Genomic DNA, 25,752 nt, shown 5'->3' with positions numbered 1-25,752 from the left:
ATTCTTTGGAATGGTTTTTAGGACATAAATTCAAAGCACATTAGAATGTGTTTCTGTATGTCTCTATCCAGTTAAATCTATAGAACAGTGGAATTAACATATGTAAAACTGATAAAATTGAAAGGAGAAGGAAAAGTAATGATTTAGCATATTTGCTACTTGAATTTCTGGTAATTATATGACTCATGAACCTCCATGCTATTACCTTACCATTTTTTTATAAAGTAAATTTGCCAAGAAAATCTTTAGTTTTGTCATAACATGCAGCATGGTGCAAAGTCAAACTTTTGTATTTGTTTTTATCACTTGGGAATCTTTATATAGTATCAGTTTTACTACATAAAGACACACAATGAAAAGTTTTGCATCATGTAGTAATTTAGAGTTAGGCAGGAATAATAATGGCAGTCAGTAAAAGCTCCCAATTTCTAGAAAAGAGGGGCTTAAAGAGATCATTCTCTGTTGGAAGCAGAGCCAGGAGGATTAGCCTTGAGGCATTATGTACACAGCAGGCATACTGAAGACCCCAGGGCAGCTATGGAAGAAACACAGTGCTGATCCTGGAGGGAACGAAGGACACCCCTTGGCACCCCCACCACTGATTATTCCCAATTCCTCTGGACCTCTCTTCTGCCAAAATTACCTCATTCTGCTTAAAGGTATATTCAAAAAGAGAGAGTTTTGTTTGATGGTTTGTTTTATCCTTTATTAGTTACACATAATCAATTTACAGCTAATAAACTGACAATTTTCTCTCAAAGGGGGACCATCTGTCACTGAGTTTAAGTTGAAGAACTGTTTTCTTATCACAGACTGCCTTAAGGTAGTGAGAAAGTTCACAGTCTCCATCCATAACACTTTTATCCTGTAGAAAGTATCTCTTTCAACATTTATGACTTCTGGCCATGAACATCATTTTGCTTCAAGTGGTCCATAAGAGTTACTAGTCTTATTTCTGATTATAGTAGGTGTACTCATTTTTCCTTAGCCTGACTTGTTTAAGGGTCTGGTCTCTGGCTGGTTGATATCCATTTTCTTAGACAATTTTTTTCCTATTGGAATTTAGGAGAAGATGCATCTCTTCCTATCACCAGTGGAGGAAGCTACCAGGTATTGGTGAACAATGTGTTTTATTTCACACAACGTGTGGTGGACAAGCTTTGGCAAGGCATGTTCAACAAAGAATCTAAACTTCTTATAGATTTTATAATTCAACTAATTGCACAGGTAATCCATTGTCATATTAGCTATAGAGTACATGTCTTCCTATTGAGAAACTTTTCCTCGGGTGTCAAAATTGTTGGAAATAAGTGTAACTAATAAGATAATGAATGTTGACGTTTAATGTGAAGCTCAGCTTATTAAAAGTGAATGAAACCTTTACATCATAACCATTTCCCCGTTACCCCCTGGCCTGGTGTCCTCTTTCTCTCAGCTGTGGGCTTCCCACTGTCTTCCCCACTGACATCACTCTGCTGCACTCATAGCTGGATGACTTCCCTTTGGTTTAAAGACCTTATGTTAACAGAATTTGATAGATTTTCACAGTATGATGAAAGGTTTATAGAGCATGAAGATTTGCTGTTAAAGGAGTATTCTCTTCTTGCAGTTGAATTTTCACAAAGTCCGTTGGAGCCCTGTTTCTTTCAAAATGTCATTTTAGTGCCTGTCTGAGGTGTCTTTGCCTGGTTTGGCACAAGCTACAAATCTCATTCAACACACGATGTAGCAAGTAGGAAAGACCCTCATCATGTGTTGTTAGCATGTGGTGCAGAGGTTCTTTCATGTCACCCAAGAATTTAAAAATAAACTTGTATGTAAGTCAGAGAAAAGTTCTCAAGTAAGATGGAAGTAGAACGTCAGACAAAGTTTTTACTAATGTTTTAGGTAATTTTTGTGTATAATTTTGAGTACATGCTGATCACCCTAACAAAACTTGTGGGTAGGAGACTCTACCCAGCTGGCACTTCCTCATGTTCTCAGGGAGGCTGCTTCACTCCCAGGAGGGCTGGCAGCTCTCCTCCCCACGAGGTTTATTTAGACATAGCACTCATCTCCTGACATCACATTTATGTGTCTCTTGGGCTCAGAACCTAATAATAGCAAGTGCTTTGTATTTTTTGTTAATAACTCGGCACCCCAGTACTCAGCATGGCGTCTGGTACACAGTAAACCTAATAAATGTTCATGTGAATGAAAAGCAGGGTTTGGGGTTTTGTTTCTGTTTTTTTTCCATTTTACTAAGTCAAGTATCTCTCACATCTCTAGTCAAAGAGAAGATCGCAGGGGCTGTCACTGGACGCGGTCTATCACTGCCTCAACAGGACCATCCTGTACCAGTTCTCGCGGGCGCACAAAACCGTCCCGCAGCAAGTAGCCCTGCTGGACTCCCTCAGGGTGCTGACTGTCAACAGGAACCTGATCCTGGGCCCCGGAAACCACGACCAGGAATTCATCAGCTGCCTGGCTCACTGCCTCATTAACCTGCATGTTGGGAGGTAACTTTTAGGTTCCGTTTAAGCTGGTCTTTGTTGTATTAATACGTTTTTGATTTTTTTACATTTCTTTTTTTCTGTAATCTCAGTTTTACTTAAAATTTCATGAGAAGGTAAAAGACAAGTATTGAATTTTTGCTATGAGATAATGAGTAATTTTTTTTTTTGCTTTAATTTCCTATATCTTTTCTTTTTTGTTCATCACGTGGCATATATACTTTGAGAAAGACTGTTTGCTTTTAAAGTAATTTAGATATATGCTGTCAGAGGTGAAGAGGAGTAGAAGGATAGGAATGCAGTAAATAAATGCAATATGGGTAAAATTAGTATTTTTCCATTGATTCTTTTGACAGCTATTTCTTTCATGTCTTCTGGGGGGCAGGCATTGACTTAGGGACTGGGAAGAAATATGAGTAAGTCAGATCCTGTGACAGGTCTTGGAGCTCACAGTCTAGGAGGGAGGATCAGTAACTCAGCACGGCCAGTCAGATGCCAAGTGCTCTGCTAGAAGCACGGTGCTCGGGGAGCAGGTGACAGGTGGCCCCTGCCTGGGAGAGACACCTGCTGAGTCACAACTTGAACCTGGTTGACGAGGAAGTTATTTGTCCCGAGAAAATGAGGAAGAGTGATAGCAGAAGAAAGAGTTCACCTGTGTGATTGCCCAGAGGGCAAAAAGAATACGGCACATAGGAAACTGCACGTATCCCACTGCTGCTGGAGCACCTCAGAGAGATGGGAGAGGGAGCGTTGACATATGAGAAAAATGTTCATAAACGAACTTTTTGTAATTTTTAGGTAAAAATGTTAATAATCCTCGCAAAGCATCTGAAGTAGTAAGATGCTCATCTTAATGCTGTAATTTAATTTAATTACATTGAGTCAAGTGGATTTGTGTTATCACTCCTTGAAAATGACATTTCCGTGATAAATTAGAAGTCCTGTTTTGTGAATCTGCCCAATGTCTGTCTGCCATTAATGGAACTTTGTGACAGAGCCAGCATTCACTTGTGTCTGCAGAGTAATAGTCATTACAGTTTGCAGCTACAATAATTTCCTTCATAGAATTTAAACTGCCTGGAATTTTCTAGCAATGTGGATGGATTTGGACTGGAAGCAGAAGCCCGCATGACTACATGGCATATAATGATCCCCTCGGACATTGAACCAGATGGTGGTTACAGCCAAGATATTAGTGAAGGTATTTATCTCAATTTCCCCCCACACCTTTCTCTCCACTCATTTCTGATTTTTAACAACTTATTAACCAGAAATGTATTAATACATCTTTTGTTACCCAAACATTATTGACCAGAGATATTTCAGTATTCACTTACATAACAAATCACTGGCCACAGGCGTTAGTTTCTGCAAAAATCCCCTGCTCAATAATGTGTTAAGATATAGCCAAAAAAACTAACTTTCAGAAACTGCCAACATTGACAGTCTGTCTCCTCGTAGGACACCAACATACACTGACATGCTGGCTGTATATCTCCTTATACTAGGATGCGTAAACCACTAGCAACTGATAATGCTTGCCCTCCACATTTCTTAGTAACACTGGAAAACTTGGTGGTACATTTATTTGCACAAGTAGTAGCACAGACTCTGAATTGATGCTTATCATTAACAGAGCCAGCTATTGGTAGTATTAGGCCAATCACGGAAGAGGCAAATATTGCTTGAGACAAGTTGTCAGTACTACCATTTTTATTCTTTCCTCCTCTCTTTTTTAGTCTAGTTCTCCCACTGATTTTGTTAAGTTCCATGCTTTGAAGTCTTCGGGTGGATTGATTTCTAATTTCCAACAGTGTTCAGTTGAAAAGATTAGATAATTACAGAAGTGTTTGTCTCTCCAGCAATTTAGTGTGGTATCTACATATGATTTTATCCTTTGTCCAGTTCTCATTCTTTCATTTATTTAAGCATTAATTTGTTCCATTATTTCACTAAAATTTCTTGAATCCCAGTGATTGTTTCCTCCTAAGGAACTAAGTCTAGAAAACTGATTCCCAGAGTGAGGGGCTCAGACTAATCACATTGTCATCATTTGGGAACTTGTTGGAAAAGCAGATTCTCTGGTCTGACTCAGATCTGCTGAGTACTCAGTACTCAGATACTCGAAGGTGGAGACCAGCAATCTGTTTTAACAAACTCCCAAGTGATCCTGCTGCTTTGCCAAATATTGACTGGTCTAGAGCAGTAGTTCAAAGTCAGATGGAATTTAATAGTAAAAACTCTAAAAATAATAAAAATGTTTATTATTTCTTTCCTTTTGCAAACTATTCAAGAACAGTTAACTTATTGGTGAGTGTACTTAAATATTGGATTGTCCAAAAAGTTTGTTTGGGTTTTTCCATAGGGTAGTATGGAAAAACCCAAAGGAAATTTTTAGCCAACCCAATATTTAGATCCAAAATTTACTTTTAAGTGAGGAGTATGTTCTTTTCTTTCAATATAAGCTAGATAATAAAATGTATATCTGATTTCCAGTTTTATAAGTTGAAATGCACTCCTTTTGCTTGAATAGAAAGTTAATTTAAAGTTTTCCAAGTAGCCAACCACGTTTTTGGTTATCTAAATAATTTTCTTTCTTTTTTTTTTGTTTTTAACTGAGCTGGCTATAATGTGAAGCTTTTTTTTTTTGGATGATTAAGTACTGTACATCTAAGTTGAAATTCTTAGATGTAAAACAAGAAAAAAAAGTACTAACTACCTTTGTATTATTTTTGATCAGTTGCTGTTTTTCATTTCCTAGGGCGTCAGCTTCTCATAAAAGCTGTCAACAGAGTTTGGACAGAATTAATTCATAGTAAGAAACAAGTCTTGGAGGAGCTATTCAAAGTCACTCTGCCTGTGAACGAAAGAGGCCATGTGGACATTGCTATAGCAAGGCCGCTCATCGAAGAAGCTAGCCTGAAGTGCTGGCAGAATCATCTGGGTAAGAATGCTTACAGATAGCATGTGGTCAAGAGACTTACACATGACTATCCTACATGGGTGCCCTTTAGATATGAAATTAAAACTTTCCCCAAAGGATATTATGATGGCAGTAGAAATGAAAATCAATACAGTATAGCCCATTCTAGAATGATTATATTGTATTGGGCTTCCCCTGTGGCTCAGCTGGTAAAGAACCCACCTGCAATGCGGGAGACCTGGGTTCAATCCCTGGGTTGGGAAGACCCCCTGGAGAAGGGAAAGGCTACCCACTCCAGTATTCTGGCCTGCAGAAATCCATGGACTGTACGGTCCATGGGGTTGCAAAGAGTTGGACACTACAGAGCAACTTTCACTTTCAGAATGATTACGCTCAAATTAAGCTTTTCTTAGATTTTTGTTTTTTAATTTGAGATGTGTTTTACATCAGGCATCTATGAGCTTGGTAAGTAATACATTGCTCACAACTTCAGTATGGTCACCATCTTGGCTACGACTCCATATCTCTTATCTATAATTCTGAAGTACCAAAAACCCTAAAAATCCAAAATGTTATTATTAATTTGATGCCAGAACTCACTTGTTGGCAAAACCTAACCTATCTTTGTTTATCCTACTAGGCATGAATATTCATACATTTTGTTGCAGAAATATTAATTATTATTTTATTCATTATGGTTTATTACTCTAGATCCTCAGGTGGTATTGTATAACATATAGTATACATACAGTATCACCCTTTTAAAGTCCAGAACTTTTTAAATTCCAAAGTATACACAACAGCATAGACTTTAGGTAGGGCATTGTGAATTGTTATTAACATAGAAATTGATGACAGTGAAAATAAATTTGCATAGCATTGCAGAGCTATGAGGTTTCACCCAAATGTGAGTCCAGCCAGTACAATAATTATTAAGCAGCTATCCTTACACAAGGTAAGTAAATGTCGTATCTAAGATGGCATTTACAGATGCTTTTGATAACTGCAGAAATGTGCTGTGTAACTATGATGAGAAAGTATTAAAAGTAAGGCAAGTAAATACATGGAGAAATTGTAAAATACTCTTAATTTTATTTCTGTAGCCCATGAAAAGAAGTGTATAAGTCGAGGAGAAGCTTTAGTGCCCACCACACAATCCAAATTGTCACGTGTCAGCAGTGGCTTCGGTCTTTCCAAGTTAACAGGATCAAGAAGGAATCGAAAGGAAAGCGGGCTTCATAAACACAGCCTTTCCACCCAGGTACATCGTTTAGTTTTATTAATGATATTGGAACTTTGTATTTCAAGGTTTAGTTACAGTGTTTTATATAATACACTTAACACATACAACCATATGATTTGAATGGACTCTTTCTGCATTTCTGCTTTAGGACAGAGAGATAACTCTGATTATGGTGTCTTCTCCCATTTTATTATGATACAGTTGCACTATGAATGTTGTGTATTTGATCCATGTCATGAATGAACATAAGATGAGATTCAGATATTGATATATTATCAGACTGTAGTTTTTTCCCAATTTTTTCAAGCATTCAGTAGTTCTATTATTCATAGTTATATAAATTTTAAATCAGTAACAAAATGACTTTTTTAATAATTGTATTATACACACCAATTTTTAATTTTTTTTTTAAACTCCACCTCCAGCATTAATTTCTTCCTCATCATACTCTCTTTGCCATCTCAGAATCTCAGTGGCAGCAGTGAAAAGTGTCTGGGAGAAACCATGTGTATGAGTTATTCTATGTGTCAGGTCGGGCTCCCTAGGAAGCGCATTCTGAGAGGGGGTTTAGTGTGCAGGCTGCTTATTAGGGGTGCCCTTGATATTTGTGGTAGGGAGAAGAAGGAAGCAGGACTGGTTACGGGGAAATGTCAGGGTACAGTGCAGGTCTGGCGACAGATCAAGTAGACCCGAGTGGAGCCTTGGTACCAAAAGGACCTGGCAGAGTTGACTTGTACTGAGCTGAAATGGCTAAGCCCGCTTGCCCCCAAATCAGCCAGTGATTGTGGAGTACACCGCAGCTCTCTGCAGCTGAGATGATCCCTGAAGTACAGACAGCACACCCAGAAGCTGTGGCTGTAAGCACTTCCTTGAAGGGGCAGTAGGGTTTGGGGTGTTGGGATCTGAGTCCATCACATACGCCTCCATCAGATTCATCAGATAATTCATCCTTCACAGTTTTTTGTGGGATATTTAGAATGTTGTTGTGATGCCTTTAACAGAATTTTAATTAACTGCCTTATTTCAAGGCTAGTTAACATTTTCCTTTTCAGAAAATCCATGAAATATTAAGACTCTTTTCCCACCCATTATTAGGAGATTTCTCAGTGGATGTTTACACACATTGCTGTTGTTCGTGACTTGGTAGACACACAGTATAAGGAATATCAGGAGGTAAGAGTCACAACCACAATAATGGTTTGTTTTGCATTTCTCAAGTGAGAAAAGACTGTTCCCCTTGTTATCTTCCTACTGCTTTTAAGAGTAAGTTGCTGAACTGCATTCATCATCAAAGGTGATGTTTTTAGTTTTTCCTGGCAGCAGCTACTTTGGCCATTGGTTTTGAGACAGAGAGTGGAACTTCCTTTGGGCAAACTGCATTAAAAAGTGACAGACTGGAGATCAGCACAGCTGAACCCTAATAACATTCATGACCATCGTATTTCATGTGTGTTTGTTCCTAACAAAAATTAAAATTCTAAAACATTAAAACATAAAAAGTTTTTTTTTTATTATAAGTGCTTGGTAATTTTGTCAATAAAAACTTCAGTGAAATCTTCTTGATCAATTCATAATTACTTGACAACTTATCCTAAGTATTTTATTCCCATGGCAGCTAAGTTGTAGGCATTAAGGATTTCTGAATGATAAGCTGCTAATATTTTATGGGCATGATACTAGATACTTAATTATTACAGATGATTTCCTTCCGCCAAGAACACATAAGTACTATTACGGTACTGTATAACATCAAGATGATGCCTTCAGTGACCATTAGGGTTAGTTATATAAAGAGATCCTTATTCCTAGACTTAAAGTATATACTTATATTTCATGAGTCATTAGATGAGTTAGTCATAAGCATCTACTGTTGAAATGTTACACATTTTGGCATTTGACAAATAGCAAGAAGTTATTCCACAAGTCATAAATTTCCCTTGTAGTAAGGTGATTTGGATCTCTCCCAGTGGCCAAGTAAAAATGGTTTTACCTTTTCTTTTTCTATAAATGTTAAGTTCCCTATCAGAGCTGCATGTGTATATTCTTTACCTAAAAGTATTGGAAATGTTATGGAGATAGCCAGTTATCTAGTGTGTTGGCAATATTTCTTGACCCGCCTTTGTAGATTTTCCTTTATTCTTGTTCTGATAACTAACTGCTTTACAATCTGGGGTGGGGAAGGGAATTCAGCCTTAAGTTGTCTTTTTTATCTCTCACCGGACAAGCCATTACATTGTATTTTCATAAATAATATTGCCATTTTCCCTGTGTCTTGAGTTACAAGTTTCTTCAACACTCCGGTCAAGTGTACCTTCCACAGAACCTGGTGCTAAAATAATCCCCTTGGGCCATCACTAAAACTCCACCTTCTCACAGAATAGCTTATTTTAGCCATAAACAAGTGTAATTTTACTTTTATGATATTGACTGAAGTGGCATGGATTGGGTTCTGTTACCAAGTACTAACTTGGTTTTAAGCTGTTTATAGACTTTTAATTGTTGCTCCTGCTTTTGCTTGGAAACCAACCTGGACTCCCTTGCACCCCTACTCCCTCAGCGTCAGCAAAACGCCCTGAAGTACGTGACGGAGGAGTGGTGTCAGATCGAGTACGAGCTGCTGCGGGAGCGGGGGCTCTGGGGCCCCCCCATCGGTTCCCATCTGGACAAGTGGATGCTGGAGATGACAGAGGGGCCCTGCAGGATGAGGAAGAAAATGGTGCGAAATGATATGTTTTATAACCATTACCCTTACGTGCCAGAGACGGAGCAGGAAACCAGCGTGGCGGTGAGTGCTCAAAAGTCCGCGTTTCTCATGGTGGTGTCAAGTTTCCCTTCTGTTTTTGCAAGCATTGTCTCTTATTAGATCAGTTACGTAAAATACCTGATCTAGAAAATTCGATGAACTGTATTACATTGGCACAGTCAGGATGGTGGCGATGGAATGAAAAGATAAGCAGGGATTTCACAGTGAAGCGGTTTAGGTTGGCCCTGGAGCCGACTGCCCGGTCAGTAGCTGATAATCTGGTATCAGCCACTGGAACCTCTTTAGGTTCTGCTGTCTTCACGCCTAAAATGGAGAAAAACAGCGGTTCCATCTTAGAAGCCATTAGGAGGATTAAGTGATTAAAATGAGTCAAGTACTCAGAATAGTGTCTAGCACAGAATAACCACTATCTGACAAGTAAATAAAATAACTTGGCCACTAAGCAGTATTCTTTGAAGAAATGCAGAGCGCAGTTAAAGAATGATAGTAGCCTGAGTGTCTAAATCATCCCAGTTATGTTGAGAAGCTTTATCAGTGGTTCCGCTGGTATAAAACAGACAACATTTGCCCTTAAGTTCCTTTTTATTCAGACAAGTTGCCCTTCCTAAAGCCTTCATTCAGATTTTTGCACTGACCAGAAAAATGTTGTCTATAAACTGATCATGATTTAAGAATCATGCTTTTTTTTTTTTTTTTTTTTTAAACATTTGGGAAAATGCAGTCTTCCCCGGTAAAGTCACTATAAATTTAGGAAGAGAAACCCCTTCACAGTTTAAGTACTTTCACATTCTTGACTCAAACATGATTCTCTCAACAATGGAAGAAACCAAGATTTATAAAGAAGACTTGGCACATGTGTCTTCTAATGAGAAGATGGTGTAATATGAGACAACTTGGATTGTTCCAGGGCCTCTTTTTTCCTCAGCCAAAACCCTGGCTTCATTTATCTTGTGCTAATTGACTCCACTTTGTTCTGATGCTACTTAGAATATCATAAATCTTAGACCTGCTAATATATAGTTGTTTATGATTTTTTAAAGATTGCTCCCTAAAGTTTATTTTTCTCAAATCTATTTCATTCTGGCATATATGCCATACTTGGTAAATTTTAACTTAAAGCACTGTAATTTCTCATACTGGTGTGCTCTGTAGAAAAAAAAAATCCACCCATATTTTGGCAGCCTTCTAATAGCACCTACTTTTGTCAGAGCAGACTAGCAGTATGGGCTCTGATTATCCATCCATTTTTCCCAAGTAAATAATTGAATAAGAATTTAAGCCTGTAGCAATTTGATAGAATATTTTTTATGAAGTCAACACTCATTCAAACTGAATACATTCAAGAATATGTAAATAGAAGATGAATGTGCTCTCTTAAATATAAGACCATTCACTGTGTAACTGAGGTGTGTACTTTTTGAGTTACATAGCCATAGGTTTGTTGTTTTTTTTAACCATGTGCACTCCATTGCTTCTTATAAGAGTGTCATTTGTTTTACAAAAGTATTTTCGAAAATTTGTATCGGAGTATAGTTAATTTACAGTGTTGTTAGTTTCAGCTGTACAACAAAGTGATTTAGTTATACATATACATACATCTCTTCTTTTTTAGATTCTTTTCCCATACAGGCCATTACAGAGTATTGAGGAGAGTCTCTGTGATATACAGGGAACTCTATACCTGCTATATGGCAGGTCCTTATCAGTTATCTGTTTTATATGTAGTAGTGTGTACATGTCAATCCCAATCTTCAATTTATCCGTTGCCCCCTCCTTACCTCCCAAGACCTTAAGCTACAAAAGTGTGTTTGAAGTTCTATATCAGATAAAAACATAATAACCTATTCAGAGTTCACACTTAGAACCTTAATATCATTAGCATTTTACCTAAGCAAAGGAGTTCATCATCCTGTGAAATCTATAAACAGTCTCAGAAATAAGTGTGCACCATATGGAGCTCCCCCCCACACACACACAAATGGGTTACACATTGGGAAATACAAGGCAGTCGAGAAATGTCAGAGATACATTTACAAAAAAGGAAAAAGCAGGTGGGAAGGGGAGACAATTACAGATTGTGGAATTCACGCTGCTTGAGTTCATGTAAAGTCAGGGTTAATCTGCTATCATGAACTTTTCTGAATGAATAATGATTTTGGTGGTGCTAGTTCAAAATCTTCTGTAAATTTGAAACACCACTGAATGTCCACTCTTTTTTATGGAATATGCCATCTGGCAATATTGACATCAAGGAAAATTCCAAAAAGTAGAAGCAACTGTTTCACTAACTTCTGTTGTAAAACAAAAAAGAGCAGAGACTTCCCAGTGGTCCAGTGGCTAAGACTCTTCACTCCCAATGCAGGGGGCCAGGGTTCGATCCCTGGTCAGGGAACTAGATTCCCACATGCCACAGCTAAGAATATGCATGCCACAACTAAAAAAGATCCCATGTGCCTCAGCGAATACCTGGCACAGGCAAATAAATAAATAAGTGATAAATATTAAAAGAGAGAGAGTGCACAGATACTTACAGGCACAATGAGCTTGATGCTCTACAGAGCATTTACTTACAATTTCAGGGCCCTCTGAAGTATGGTTAGGTTATTATCCCAATTTCACAGATGAGAAATAGAAGCCTAGAAAATTAAGGAATCCCTTCTAGGTAGCAGGGCAAGATATAATAGCTATAGGTTGATAATTCCTCAGAAATTGAATCAGTCTTGAAAAAAGCTTCCAATCTCTGGTGGTTTTGAGACATTATCAATAGACAGTGAATCTCTTTCAGAGAGAAACCATATACTAGATTTTTTTTTCTCTTTTTATTTGCAAAGATTTTTTTGATGTGGACCATTTTTTTTAAGTCTTTATCGAAATTGCTACAACATTGCCTACATGTTATGTTTTGGCTTTTTTTTTTGGCCACAAGTCATTTGGGATCTTAGCTCCCAAACTAGGGATGGGGCCCACACTGCCTGCCCTGGAAGGCTAAGTCCCAATCACTGGACGACCAGGAATGTCCCATATATTAGGTTTTTTCTCTCTAATGCTGAAGGGTATATAGAGCTTAATAAGTGTTGAATGAATGAACTTCTCAGCGCTCTTTCTTCCTAAATTAGAATTTATCTATTGCTTCCCATTCAGTATGCTTACAGAATTTTCCTAATTATTCTTGCACTACAAAGGGCTAGAGTCAAATTTTATGGGGTGTAAAGTTTCTATAACTCGGGGAGGCTCTATAATAAAAAGAATATGGCATTATGAGTACAAAATCGCTAGAGCCTCTCTTCCAGGGGTTTGAAAGGAACCATGGGAAGTGAGGACTGTTGAGGTATAAGCCTCATCAGTTTCATAGTAAATTCTTCTCTGCTCTGAACCGTTTTGAATATTGCCTCCCAGAATCAGAGACCAGTCATGTCTTCCCTTCCTCCTCCTGGAAATGTGCCGTTCTCCTTATACCCATCTTTATTAAATATAGGCAGTACTTTTCGCAACCGAACAAGTATTTCAGGTGTAACAGGTACTAAAAATTGCTTTTGAAGCCTCTTGAGAGGTATAATGGGTTCTATCTGGAGTAAGGACAAATGATTTGACCTTCGCCTTATTTATTAAGAACAATCATTGTTTTAAATAACATCTAACTCTCTAGTCCTGTTGCTTAAGGTGAACATACAGTGATGATTTCAAAGTTATTTCTTGTTTTAAAATCTTTGATGTGTTAGAAATGAATCAAGTGATTATTTCTTTGGTCATTGTTTCTTAAACCTGGATAATGCTACATACTGTGTTAAAAAGTAGCTTATCTTTTATTGTAAGTTTTGAACTTTATTTTTAAGTTAGATGTTTGTTTATAGAATGTAGAGAATATTTTAGTGTTTCATTTGCCACAGGATTAAAAGCTTTGAAGTTTTATCAACTAAAATTATTTTAATGAGAACAAAAATTAATTTTGTCCTGAGAAAAGTTACGTACATGTGGAAAATTCTCTAATTGCACTGAAAAATAATTTATTCCCTTTGCACAGAGACTTTTGTTGGGGGGTTGATTTCAAATCTAAAATAGCTATACTGAGTTGTACTATAATTCTGTATTTTAAGTGGTAATGTTATTTATAAATATTAAGAGGTGAGCCTGGGAAATGATGCAAATACAAAACCTGGTGGTTTTTAAGCAGCTAGCTGCTCTGAATCCTGAGGAAGGAGAATAAAATTCCATATTTTGCCACTTAAAAATTATATTTAAGTACTAAAACCAGGTTTTAATTCTGCAGTCCCCTTATTTTAACAGAATAATAGTCTCAAACAAATTTACGGTTCTTTGCAAATATTTGGATAAAAACCTCATTGTTTCCCTTTAATGTTGAGCTGCTCAGGGCAGAAGGGTAAACAACTCACCTGAGTTCCTTTTCTTGTAATTAAGTGAGTCTCCTATGGCTTCCTCTGCATGTATTTTTAAATGCTATGTATGAACTAAGCCACTCAGGAAATTCCATTGCCAAGAACAGAGAAAACTTAGAACTAAAGGGACTATAGAAGTATTTTCTAGAAATTCTGACATTGAATTTCTGTGTATAAACATAATTATAATAATGATTTAGTTATAAAATTTTTTAAGTAAAGAGGACTAAAATTATTAGTATACATATACCTTTGATGTTGAACACTGTACCTTTTAGTAAAATTAGAACCTCAGTTAGTGGCTCAGTGAAGAAATACGTATTAAACCAGCACTCCATCATATACTCCAGGGAACATACCATCATGTACATGTCAGACCCTGACCACATTCTAGCTGGGAATATATATAGTGGACATCAGAATTGGGTTTGACAATAGCAGTTGGTACATTTTGCTATATTTTATCACACTTCTATCCAGTCCGTCTTATTTTTTAATTAATTTCAAAATGAGTTGGAGAATCAGTACCCTTCACCCCTAAACACTTCCACATGTGTAGCAGTAGAGTTCAGTATTTGTTCAGAATTCTTTTTTTATTGACATGAATTTTACATAGATTGAAGTATGTAAATCCTAAGTGTACCATTCAAGTGAGTCTCAACAAATGTGTAGTAATACTTGTGTAACCCAAACCTTTATCACGATTGAGGACATAGATGTGTATTTTAAAGATTATCTGTCAACCTAAGGTATGCTTTTAAAAGTTCGCTTTTAAGGAGAGACGTTTATTAAAACCACATTAAGTACTTGAAAGTATGCCCAGTAGTTCCGTGTTTGTTTTTGCTGGGAGAAGCAAACATTTATGAAAGCATTTGGCCTGCTCATATTTACTGTAAGGCCGGGTACTGGAAGTCATCTCCAAATACAAACTGTGAAAAGAAGAACTAGAAGGTTGCTTGGGTGTGTTATTGTCCGTCTGTAGCTATCTGTATGTATGTTTAAGTGCACAGGCCACACACTGCAGCTCAACAGAGACTGCCTTCTTGTTACTCAGTTTCATTCTGAGAATAAAATGCAAAGCAGCTACCTTATTGTTTAAAAGGTAATGTTTACAGAAACTTTATGTTTGGAGGCTGATGATCCAAGCTTCCTTCCACTTTCAGCCTCTCTGGGATCTCAGTTATGAAGGCAGCAAAGGAAGTAGGTCCTCTGGCTTTTAGGGGAAGATGTTTTTTCACTAACAAGCACGTAGTGATTTCTGTGGTTTGGGATATTGTAGATAATAGTTCAAACCAGTTGCTTCTGTTGCAAAACAGATTGAGAGAGAAGCACAGTAAAAGTTAGGTTCAAGATATTAATAATAGCTAGAACTAGGTTCTATTATACAATTTTCTGTGTTTTTCCTTTGAAGCCGTATAAAGAGTTGTCTATAAATTGTCCATGACACTGGCAGCCTGTGCTCAAGTTTTGTCTGTGTGACTTTGAAGTCTGTCTTGTTCAGTAACATTGAGAATTTTAGCAGTTATGTTTTACTTTAAAACTACTTTTGATAACTGAGAAAATAATCACAAGATGCTAAGTGATTATTTCAAGCAGCTTAGGATATCATATTAATTTTGTGTGCGTGCATCTTCCATATTTCATACAATCCTCAAGAGTATTTTATTTTTGTGTTGTTCTTTGTTATTTTTTTCTGATGTGTCTATACTTAATACCCTATTTTCAGTCTGAGATCCCAAGTAAACAGCCTGAGACACCTGATGATATCATTCCTCAAAAGGTAAACCACAAAATACCATAAAAGAATGCAAAATACTTACAGTTGTTTTTTTTTTTAATTTCTTTGTTTTGGTTTTGTTTTATTTTATCTTAGTGCATGGTAGACTAGACTAACCTAAAGAGATAACTTTCAATTTGCTATTTCTATAAATTCTGTAGAGTTGAAAAAAGTGAATTTCATTCCTGTTGAGAGATGTTCTCGTCTCTCTTGCTTTGATACAAATAGCTTTCTAGGATCCGTATGCAGCTCACTAACATGCTGAATATCCATCGCTCTCACCGTGAGAAGTGTACCGCTTCACAAATAAACTAACAAGTCCCAAGGCATGTTAGTAATGGGCAGCCTGACACCACCAAGTTTGTTTTCAATTACTCATTTAATTCTTCTAGATACTAAGCAATATATATTTTGAGAATGCAAGTTGTATTCTCTTTTAAAATTACTTTTTCAATCAGAAGGAACTAAGTAGAAACTAAGTGTATGATCACTTTTTAAATACAATTTTATTTCTATTTAAATTTATATAATTGTTTTCTTTTTGCAGCAAGAGTCAATACATAGTTTTAAAAAAACAAAAAATGCAGTACTTTCCAACACAGAAATTTACCTCAAAATATTTGAGGGAGAATGCTTTTAGTTCCAAATCAGATATGAAGTCAGTATCCAAGGAGATGTTGTCCCACATCTGTTAATTCATTGTCTTGCCCATCACTAACTATGCTTTCATCTTTTTAAAAATGAACAATTTTGAGTTGAACATAATTGTTAAATCTTGTGTAGAGAATTGTTGTAATACAAAATTAACTACCCTGCTTTCATTTCAAAAAATACTACAATATTCTTATTAATTCATCAGATTCATCCTTCCATAATTGTAACATTATTTTACATCATTTCAATACTTCTGTGTTATATATTCCAGTTTTCATTTGCTGCATATCATTCATCAGTTAGCTTGCAGCTCTCTTCATTCTGATTCTATACCTGAAGTTAAGGGTAACGGTGGCTTGAGTTAGGTATCTTTTCACCTCAAAATTGATTCAGTATTTTAGTCTAAATATTTCATCCAGTTGGACACTTGTTTTCCAGTTTAGTTCGAAATCATTTTTTTTTAAAGAGTTTTACTTTAAGTATTTTTGTAGACAATACATATTAACTATTTGAGTTGGAGAGTTAGGCTGATAGAATAGTTTCAATTAGATATTCTTACTAATGAGGAAGGAAAGTAATGTTTAGAAAGAGAAGGTCTTTAAGCATGTTTTAAACTCTTATCTTTTTCTTAATTGTTAATTCAAAGTCTGGGTCGTTCTGGTCAAGGAACCTATATACATATAAACTTTTTCCTTTGGTCTTACATTTTTATAGGAAATTTTAGACCTTAATTTCTCATTGTCTTGTTGTAAGAAAAAAGTTTGGGTCAACTGGAAAACCTGTTTTTTAGGATAAATATTAATTATTCTGAAAAGAAAATGCTCTGTATTAAACACCAAAAAGTTAAATCTCTTCTGATGTTTCTGGGTAATTAATTTCTTCTTCAAAATGGACTTATGTATGTTTTTTATATACTCATTTAGTTATTAAGTTTCTGGATCATATTCTCTTACACAAAAAACAACAGGGTTGTTTTAGCAAATTAGAGACAGAAACTGGAGTGGCAGGCAAACCAAACGGTGTCATCTGGCCTGGAGCCAATGAATTCCATGTTGGGTCAGGACTCTCTGAAGGGTTGGGCCATTTCCAGTGATAAGGTGAGACATGGGAATACCCGGAGGAACAGGGCAGTTCTGGGTTTCTACCTCCAAGTATCTGCAGTAAACACACAGGAAGTTCCTACCAAAGATCATTAGGCCTAAGCTGTTTACTTGGGGCAGAAGCAAAATTCCAGGCTCTCCACAAACCAGACATCCTCTTACAACGTGATGCTTTCCGACACCGGGCGTTCTCTCTACTGTGCTGTACTAACCCATGGAAACATTTGACAAAAGATGATGTATTTCTTTTTTGGGGAAGAACAAAACTACTAATATTGTTGTCTTATATATGTCTTCTAAAAGTCAGTGCAATTTAAAAAGAAACTTAACCCAAAAGCCTGTGCATTTACTATGTATAAGTGCAGTCTGTTAATTCTCGAAGATGAATTAGCTGAGCACTTTCCTTTTGCTGTTCCTTAGAAACCTGCTCGATACAGAAGAGCCGTAAGTTACGACAGTAAAGAATACTACATGCGACTAGCCTCCGGCAACCCAGCCATTGTGCAAGATGCCATCGTAGAGAGCTCTGAAGGCGAAGCTGCTCAGCAAGAACCAGAGCATGGTGAAGACACAATTGCCAAAGTCAAAGGTCAGCAGCCTTCCTCTCTGATTTGCTTAAAAACACTTGGGAGCATTCCTTCTACTCCAGCTCATATGAAAAATATTAGCCACTATAAACAGTAGGAAGACCCCCCTGGAGGAGGACATGGCTACCCACTCCAGTATTCTTGCCTAGAGAATTCAATGGACAGAGAAGCCTGTTGGGGCTTTGTGACCATGGGGTCACAAAGAGTTGGACATGACTGAGCAACTATTTATATATTATAAACAGTAGGACCAACCTTAAAAGTATCTGTGCATATTTTATGTGTCAGCCTTCTTAAAGGTGGATTTCTATATCAGAACTAGAGAGACTGGCTCTTCTTCATTGCCTACAGATGAATGTCATGTACCCATTGGCTTGATCTTTTTTTCCCCCTCTGTATCTGGCAGAATTCTCCATGGTACCTGATGTTTTAAGTTAAGGCCCTAATAACTAAGTAAATATTATAAAATTAAAGCAACCATTAAATGTGTTGTTAGTGCATGTTAGCCAACAGTAGGAAATAATGGTCTTTTCTCCTATGAGCTAAAACAGATTATACCAGATCTATACTTTGTGAGCCTAGTAAAACCTGCATATGATCAGGGATTGGACTAAAATGGCCATGGACTTTTTGATTCTGGACATCTGTATATGTGCGCCCTCTGCCCTCTTCCTGCAGCTTCACTGTGAACTGGACCTACCCAATTTTGTCCCAAGATGCTGGTCCAACTGTCTTCCTCTGAAGCCTTCTTGTTCAGCTCCCCTGGCTCCAGTGGCACTTTGCTCATATCTTTTCCAGCAATTTGAGTGATTTTATGTTTTCCTAAATTAGCAGTTTCTCAGCGGCAGAGTTTATTTTTCTCATCCCTTTATAGATTTTAACACATGTCTAGCACACAGTGGGGACTCAGTCGATGTTGTAAAAGTAAAATCAATCCATTGTTATTTTTTAAACCTCTGAAGTATCATAAATTCAAAAGTCTTGGTATAGTCTATAGATTAAGCCCTGGAATGTGAATTAAGAAGTGTAAGTTAAAAATTATTTTCAGATCTCATTGATAAAAACCTAATAGTATATGGGCCATGTCAACAAAAACGTTTATCTACAGTTGTGGTCAGTTTCTCCTATCATACCTATTTTTTCTCATGATGACTATGAATTACTAAATATTTCATAAGTGACCTAATATTTTCATAAAATCCTTGAAATTTTTAGTAGTTAAACAGAGTTTTTAGTCTTCTTATTTCTTGACACTACATCAGCAAAGTAATTGAGATGGGTCCAAAGGTGTGTTTAATGGCTATAACCAAGGTATGTAATTCACAGAGTTCATGGTGATGTGTTTGGGTCATTGGCATTTAGCTTCTCTTAGCCTCATTTTCCTAATTTCTAATTGAGCTGAAACCACAAATATTGGTGTTAGTGCTATGATGTGCAAGGTGGTATGCTAGATATAGAACTGGAGGTTTTGATTCATCAAACTATAAATAAAGCAGCTGGAAGCATTTCCCCCGCTGGTGTCCTCAGCTAGACTAGCTGTTTCCTGTTTGTTTATTGTGCATGCGTGCCAAGTCGCTTCAGTCGTGTCTGACTCTTTGCAACCCCATGGACTGTAGTCACCAGGACCCTCTGTCCATAGGATTCTCCAGGCAAGAATACTAGAGTGGGTTGCCATTACCTTCTCCAACTTATTTATTGTAGTCTTTGATATGTGAAAATAAGGTTCTTCCAAAGATAAAGCAGAACCTCTGACAACTTGGGTTCAAAGGGTAGGATTCTAGCAGATATGTTTTTCCAAAATTCTTAGAGCAACTGTAATTGGTATGTGTAACATTACTTCTGAGGAAACAAACTAAAGAATATTAAATGTGAGATTTAGAGTTTGAGTGTTTCCTATACTTCAGGATATCAGTGATTACCTTCATCCTCAGATTTTGATTTCACCTCCTGTGATTATCAATAAAATTATCAAAATGTAGGCAGTAAAATGTTAACTTATTGGGCAAATTAAAGTATCCAGCTCTGTATCAAAAAGAATTGTGTTCTGACTCTTTATGATCTGATGAATTAAACAAATTCATTCGTGTCTGAATGACCATACTGCCACTTGTAACGTGAGTCTTAAAATAGCCCTCAGGGGCCCTCCATGTAGGTGGGATCTCTTCTAATCATGTTTATAACTTGCTGTCCTTATTCTTGTTTCTGATAATGACTGACCATTTATTGATAGTATCCCCTCAGTAAAACCCACCTGTTAGCATCACCCCTGTTACCATTCACTCTGCTAAGCTCTCTGTTTATCATCGTCGTCATCTGACACTTGCTGAGAGTTTACGATCCTAAGCACTTGACCGGAATTACCTCATTTAGTTCTCCAACAGTCCTCCAGGTATCCAGGAGAGATGATATTTTTGTCCTGTTTTTATAAATGAGAACCCTCTGAGATTCAGAGAGGGCAGATAATACTTCCAGGTCATACAGCTGTTTAATACCAGATCTGTGCTGAGTTGGCGGGGGGGTTTTGCTTTTTTTTTGGTGGGGGTGAGGCGAGCGGTGATTGGTGTTTTTTATTTGTTTTGGTTTTGGGGTTTTTTGTGGTGGTGGTGGTGATTTTTTTGGTCCGCACTGGGTTTTCATTGCAACACACAGGCTCTTTGTTGCAGAGAGTTTCTCTAGTTGTAGCTCATGGGCTCTAGAGTACTTGGGCTCAGTAGCTGCAGCACATGTGCTCTCTAATTGCAGCTCATGGTATTAGTTACCCTGGTATTAGTTACCCAGCATTTAGGATCTTAGTTCCCTGACCAAGGGATCGAACCCATGTCCTCTGCATTGGAAGGTGGATTCTTAACCACTGGACCACCAGGGAAGTCCCTAGAGCCTGTGCTGTTGGCCACTGAAGTGTGTGCATGCCTTCCTGAATTCTCTCAAATTGTACAGGTGGGACTCGTGGAGACTAAACAGCTTCCCAGTGGCCCCCGTGAGACCACATGACCCTCTTGGCTCTTGTCCTGCAGGACTGGTCAAGCCACCTCTCAAACGGTCTCGGTCAGCGCCGGATGGAGGCGATGAGGAGACGCAGGAGCAGTTACAGGACCAGACGGCCGAGGGCAGCTCGATGGAAGAGGAGGAGAAGACGGACAACGCCACCCTGCTGCGCCTGTTGGAGGAGGGCGAGAAGGTGCTGGGCCTCTGGACAGGAGGGGTTACGTTGAGTGGTTTGTTTCCCTTTTGCAAGACAGCTGAAGGGTATTTATCTGGCAGCCAAAGAGACATATCTCAGCCTTTGCAGTGAAATCAGTATTAAGCCCCCTTTTGGGTTCAGCACTCTCATCTGCAGGACTTTCTCACCTCTCTGGACGCCAAGCAGCATGCAGTGGCAGCAGATACAGGATTAACATCTTCACCTGGTTCACTGTCTTCCTCGGTATACCCTTTACCAGAGTGCAGATCTCCCCTTAGTTCTGTTTCCGTCTCATGTACACAACCTGTTCAGTAATTTGGCCCCGTATTTTTTCCTACCCCTCTGTAATTGCACCAACCACTCAAGCAGCTTCAACCAATCCATCACCCCCAAGCCTTGAGCCCATCACCAATAGCCTCATATTTCACCCCTACACTCAGCTTCACTCACAGAAGACTACTTTGCCTTCCTATGTCACTCTCAACATCTTATAACCTGCCACCGCTCCAGGCTTACTTTATTGACTCTGCCAAGTGGCCTGAGCCCCTGTAGCCCTTTGTTCCTTGCAGTTCACTCCATCCATGCCATCGGTTCTTTAATCTGTGCTTTACTCTTTGCATTCTCTGCATAAATGCCCCCGTTTGTCACTCACATCACCTCTCTCCCTGTAACCCTCACTTGGCACAGCTTCATTTATTTGGAGTCTTTAATTCTCAACACATAGGAACTTTTCCTTCAGGGTTTTGCCAGCTCAGACATAAATACCCTCCTCTAAGCTTTTATAACGCTCTATGTCTTTCACTCTTTTAGAGCTTAATTTTTAAAATTCTGTTCAAATATATGTAGCCTGATTAATCTTGAATGAGAACATAAAAAGAGAGAAAAATATTTGTAACTATAAAAGCCCTATATCTATCACCCCCTGGAGAAGGGAATGGCAACCCACTCCAGTATTCTTGCCTGGAGAATTCCATGGACAGAGAAGCTTGGAAGGCTATAGTCCATGGGGTCACAAAGAGTCAGACACGACTGAGTGACTAACACTTTCTTTTATGTCTGTCACTCATTTTATTGTGTTATGATTCTTTGTTCCTGCGTCTGTCTCTTCCCCTAGACAGTGAGCTCTTTGTAGGCAGACACTGTTTCCTTACTTCTATCCCAGTGCCTTGCACAGCTCTTAATCACCTGATATACACTCTGTAAACCTTGAATGAAGGAGTCTTTGGTTGAATGAATAAAGGGATAAAAGTATGAAAGAATTGAATGTGTAGTATCATGTCTCTGAAGATTATGTTTGCCTGTTATAGTAGATTGTGGTATAACCCTTGAAATATTACTCACTAAGAAATAGTAACTAGAAATTAGAGCTTAATTTTTTCAGATTCTGTTCAAATATGTAGCCTGATTAATCTTGAATGAAAACATTAAAAAAAATTATAACTATAAAAGTACAGTAGGTCTGAAGGGAGCACATGATAAGCATCTGGGGGCTTTGGAATGTTCTGTTTCTTGTTCTGGATGCTGCTTGCATCATATTTTAAGCATTTGAAAATTCTTCAAGGTATGCACTTAGGAAATAACATTTTCTATGTGTCTGGTTTACTTAAAATAGAATTATTTTAGAAGTATGTCAGTTTTTTTTGCTGTAACATTCTAAATTTTTATTGTAATTCACATGTGGTGTTGAAACTTATATTTATCTATTTTAGAAAACTTATTTTCTGATACTGTCATGTTTTAATCTTCTGTTCTTGTGAGTACAGCCTTTGCTGTAATTGCTTTAAGCTTGAATAGTGCAGGAAGTACATTTAGACTGACATTCATTTGACAGTTGTTTGACTCTGATTCAGTTGCTGATTTTTTTTTCCTTGACTCATGTTAAACTAAGTATAAGCAAGAAGGAATTTTTGCTAAGAACTAGATCCTGCCTGTTGGAAAGAAAACAGTGGTAACATTGAGGGCTTTAGCAAGTCCATCCTTCTATGAGGAAAACACAGCTTCTGCCAAGTTTGGCTTTTTACAATGGCACCACAGTCTGCCAGGCAGGCAGAATCCAGTGGGGAGCGAATAGAGACAAATTCCAGAGGCTGTTATGGAAGAAGAGGAAAGTAAGCTGTGTGGAAGAGAAGACAGCCAGCAGTTGCTAACATGATTCTGTAAATTCTCTCACTCTTATGACACGCCACTGAAGTATATTTGAAATTTACATGAAGATACAGAAGCCCAGAGACATTAAGAAATCTGACCAAATCTATAGTTAAATGACAAAAACTAGAAAATCACTCGGGAATGTCAGGCTCTGCATACCTTTCTCACCCTGTGTGGCCTGCCTGGCCAAGGGCACAGTCGTAATCTTCCCACCTGTGTGCCTCGGTTCCCCTTCCTGCAAAGTTTCTGTCCATCTCTCTCCTCTTCTAACTTGTTCACTGACTCTGGAACCTCATACTCATGTGTCTGGCACAGAGTTAGTACTCAGTGACTATGAGGATAAGTGCACTGAGTGGATGGATGTGAATAGAAGGTTGTTTCCTTTTACTGAAGTCAAACTGCAGCTCAAGACTGCAATCTTAGCTGTTCTCTTTATTATGTTTGCACTCAGATTAATATGCTTAGCTCGGGGGGTGCCATCACACAGTAACATCTTGGTAAAATTTTGTTTATCCGTTAAATCCATATTTAAAAACGTTTTGCTTCCCTTGTATTTTTTTTTTTTTTAAGAAATTACCTGATTTTTTAAAAAACTACACTAATGAATGTTTCTGGTTTTCTTAATAGATCCAGCACATGTACCGCTGTGCTCGAGTCCAGGGCCTTGATACCAGTGAGGGGCTACTCCTCTTTGGTAAAGAACATTTCTATGTGATTGATGGATTTACAATGACAGCAACCAGAGAAATAAGAGATATTGAAACCTTACCTCCAAAGTAAGTAAATGAATGAAGAGACACAAAGTATAGCTGTCTTTAGCAAACAAGATAACTATGTAGTTTTGTTTTCTTTTTAATGAAAAGTTATGTTTTAAGTAATGCTATCTCTCAGTTTGTATGCATCCATCATTACATAGTCACAAGAGTAATATTTCAAAGCTTTAGGACGAATTTGCCTTATTTATCAAAATGAAAACTAAATAAAATGTATTGCTATGCACTAATAGCATTAGATATAATACAAGTTCTTGATATTGTCATCTGTATATTTACAAAGTTATTCTGAATGTGTAGAGAGTTCTTTTTTCAAATCTCAGCGCAAACACCATTATAGCAAAAACACAGGCATCTGTACAAAACTCCAACAAAGGTAAGAACGCCCATGTCCCCTGGGTACCCTAGAAGCAGTGCGACCTATACACAGGCAGGGATTAACTGGCTGAGTTGATCAGTTTCCTTTTCTTCTGCCAGTCCCATGTTGGACGTGATACTGGGCAATGGAAAACCCAGAGGCAGACAAAATGAGAAGGAAGATAAAAAGCTAAAGACTTAGAAAATCAACATGCCCTTCTCTTCCTCTAACATTTTGAACACCTAACGTACATGGTGAATGTGGACACGGTCATCTTCATTCCTAGGAGATAATTTCACATTATCATTTTTAGCAGCCATCAGGGCCACATGATGACTTTTATGGGCCTCCTCTTGCATGTAAAATTATTTAAAGCAATGTTTTCTGATTGTGTTGGTTTAAAGATGAATATATTCACTTTATATACTACAACATTTTCTTCTACCTAAAAATTCAGGTTTTTTTCTTTTGCCTTTAAAAGATATTAAAACATTTTCTTGTACCCTTAAAAGTATATAGGCCTTGGCACTGTACCAGCTATGCCTGATAGATATGCCGTGACAGTAATAGGATTTTTTAAGTTATATTCACCAAAGGGGATTTCTAGTATACTGAGTTGCTAACAAATTACTCTCTTAAGAGGTTTTTTTTTTTAACTAAATATTCAGATACATTGTGTCCTGCTTCTTTTCACATGTTGAAAATAGCACCTGTTTGTTGAACAGGAGTTTACCTCTTGCTTTGTTTCTGTTGCCTCCTTTTTCCGGGCTGCCTCTAGTATGCATGAGCCAATTATCCCTAGAGGAGCCAGGCAAGGCCCCAGTCAGCTCAAGAGAACTTGCAGCATCTTTGCATATGAAGATATCAAGGAAGTGCATAAACGGAGATACCTCCTGCAGGTTGGTTGATTTAGTAGAAATAAACGTTTTGTCATGTTCCTTTATTTAGAGGATGTATACGTGATAGGCTCCACCTTATTCCTTAGAGTACTGGATTTGGTTGTGTGATAAACAAGCTCATGTCACATGTGGCATAACTTTATAATACATCCCTTTGAAAAAAAAAGCATTCTAAAACTTTGAGTGATATCTTTGTTATCCATCTTTCCCTGTAGTTAACCAGGTTTATATTTTTTACATAAAAATTGCATTCACTATAAATGTACAAAATTATAATTTTGTAATTATTTTATCATTATTCTAGTAAGGATTTTAGAAACAAATTGAGCAGAACAAATTCAATCTGTTTTGTAATTTAATCTGCTAGGAATTCATGACTCAAAAAATGTTTTCCAGTCATCAGATTAATTTCTTCAATATTATGGAAACTCATAGTGGAAAAGTTAATATGTAACGTTA

At 37.6% G+C, this 25,752-nt stretch overlaps 1 protein-coding gene across 6 annotated transcripts in view; it reads left to right on the top strand.

Moving 5' to 3' along the window:
* WDFY3 (WD repeat and FYVE domain containing 3) overlaps positions 1-25,752 on the top strand; it is a 279,012-nt gene that overhangs the window by 210,775 nt on the left and 42,485 nt on the right. For 5 of the 6 annotated variants that reach the window (XM_043448026.1, XM_043448024.1, XM_043448022.1 and 2 more), the window contains 12 exons: positions 1,067-1,227; positions 2,269-2,498; positions 3,584-3,693; positions 5,254-5,436; positions 6,519-6,676; positions 7,754-7,831; positions 9,216-9,443; positions 15,543-15,596; positions 17,768-17,936; positions 20,949-21,112; positions 23,891-24,039; positions 25,173-25,293. In XM_043448026.1, the coding sequence (XP_043303961.1) occupies positions 1,067-1,227; positions 2,269-2,498; positions 3,584-3,693; positions 5,254-5,436; positions 6,519-6,676; positions 7,754-7,831; positions 9,216-9,443; positions 15,543-15,596; positions 17,768-17,936; positions 20,949-21,112; positions 23,891-24,039; positions 25,173-25,293 (1,805 nt within the window). The remainder of the gene's footprint in view (positions 1-1,066; positions 1,228-2,268; positions 2,499-3,583; positions 3,694-5,253; positions 5,437-6,518; positions 6,677-7,753; positions 7,832-9,215; positions 9,444-15,542; positions 15,597-17,767; positions 17,937-20,948; positions 21,113-23,890; positions 24,040-25,172; positions 25,294-25,752) is intronic. The other variant, XM_043448023.1, reaches the window with a different exon arrangement.

This window comes from Cervus canadensis, chromosome 26 (genome assembly GCF_019320065.1).
Source record: "Cervus canadensis isolate Bull #8, Minnesota chromosome 26, ASM1932006v1, whole genome shotgun sequence".
NCBI lineage: Eukaryota > Metazoa > Chordata > Mammalia > Artiodactyla > Cervidae > Cervus > Cervus canadensis.
This window is presented reverse-complemented; position numbering and strand designations above follow the sequence as displayed.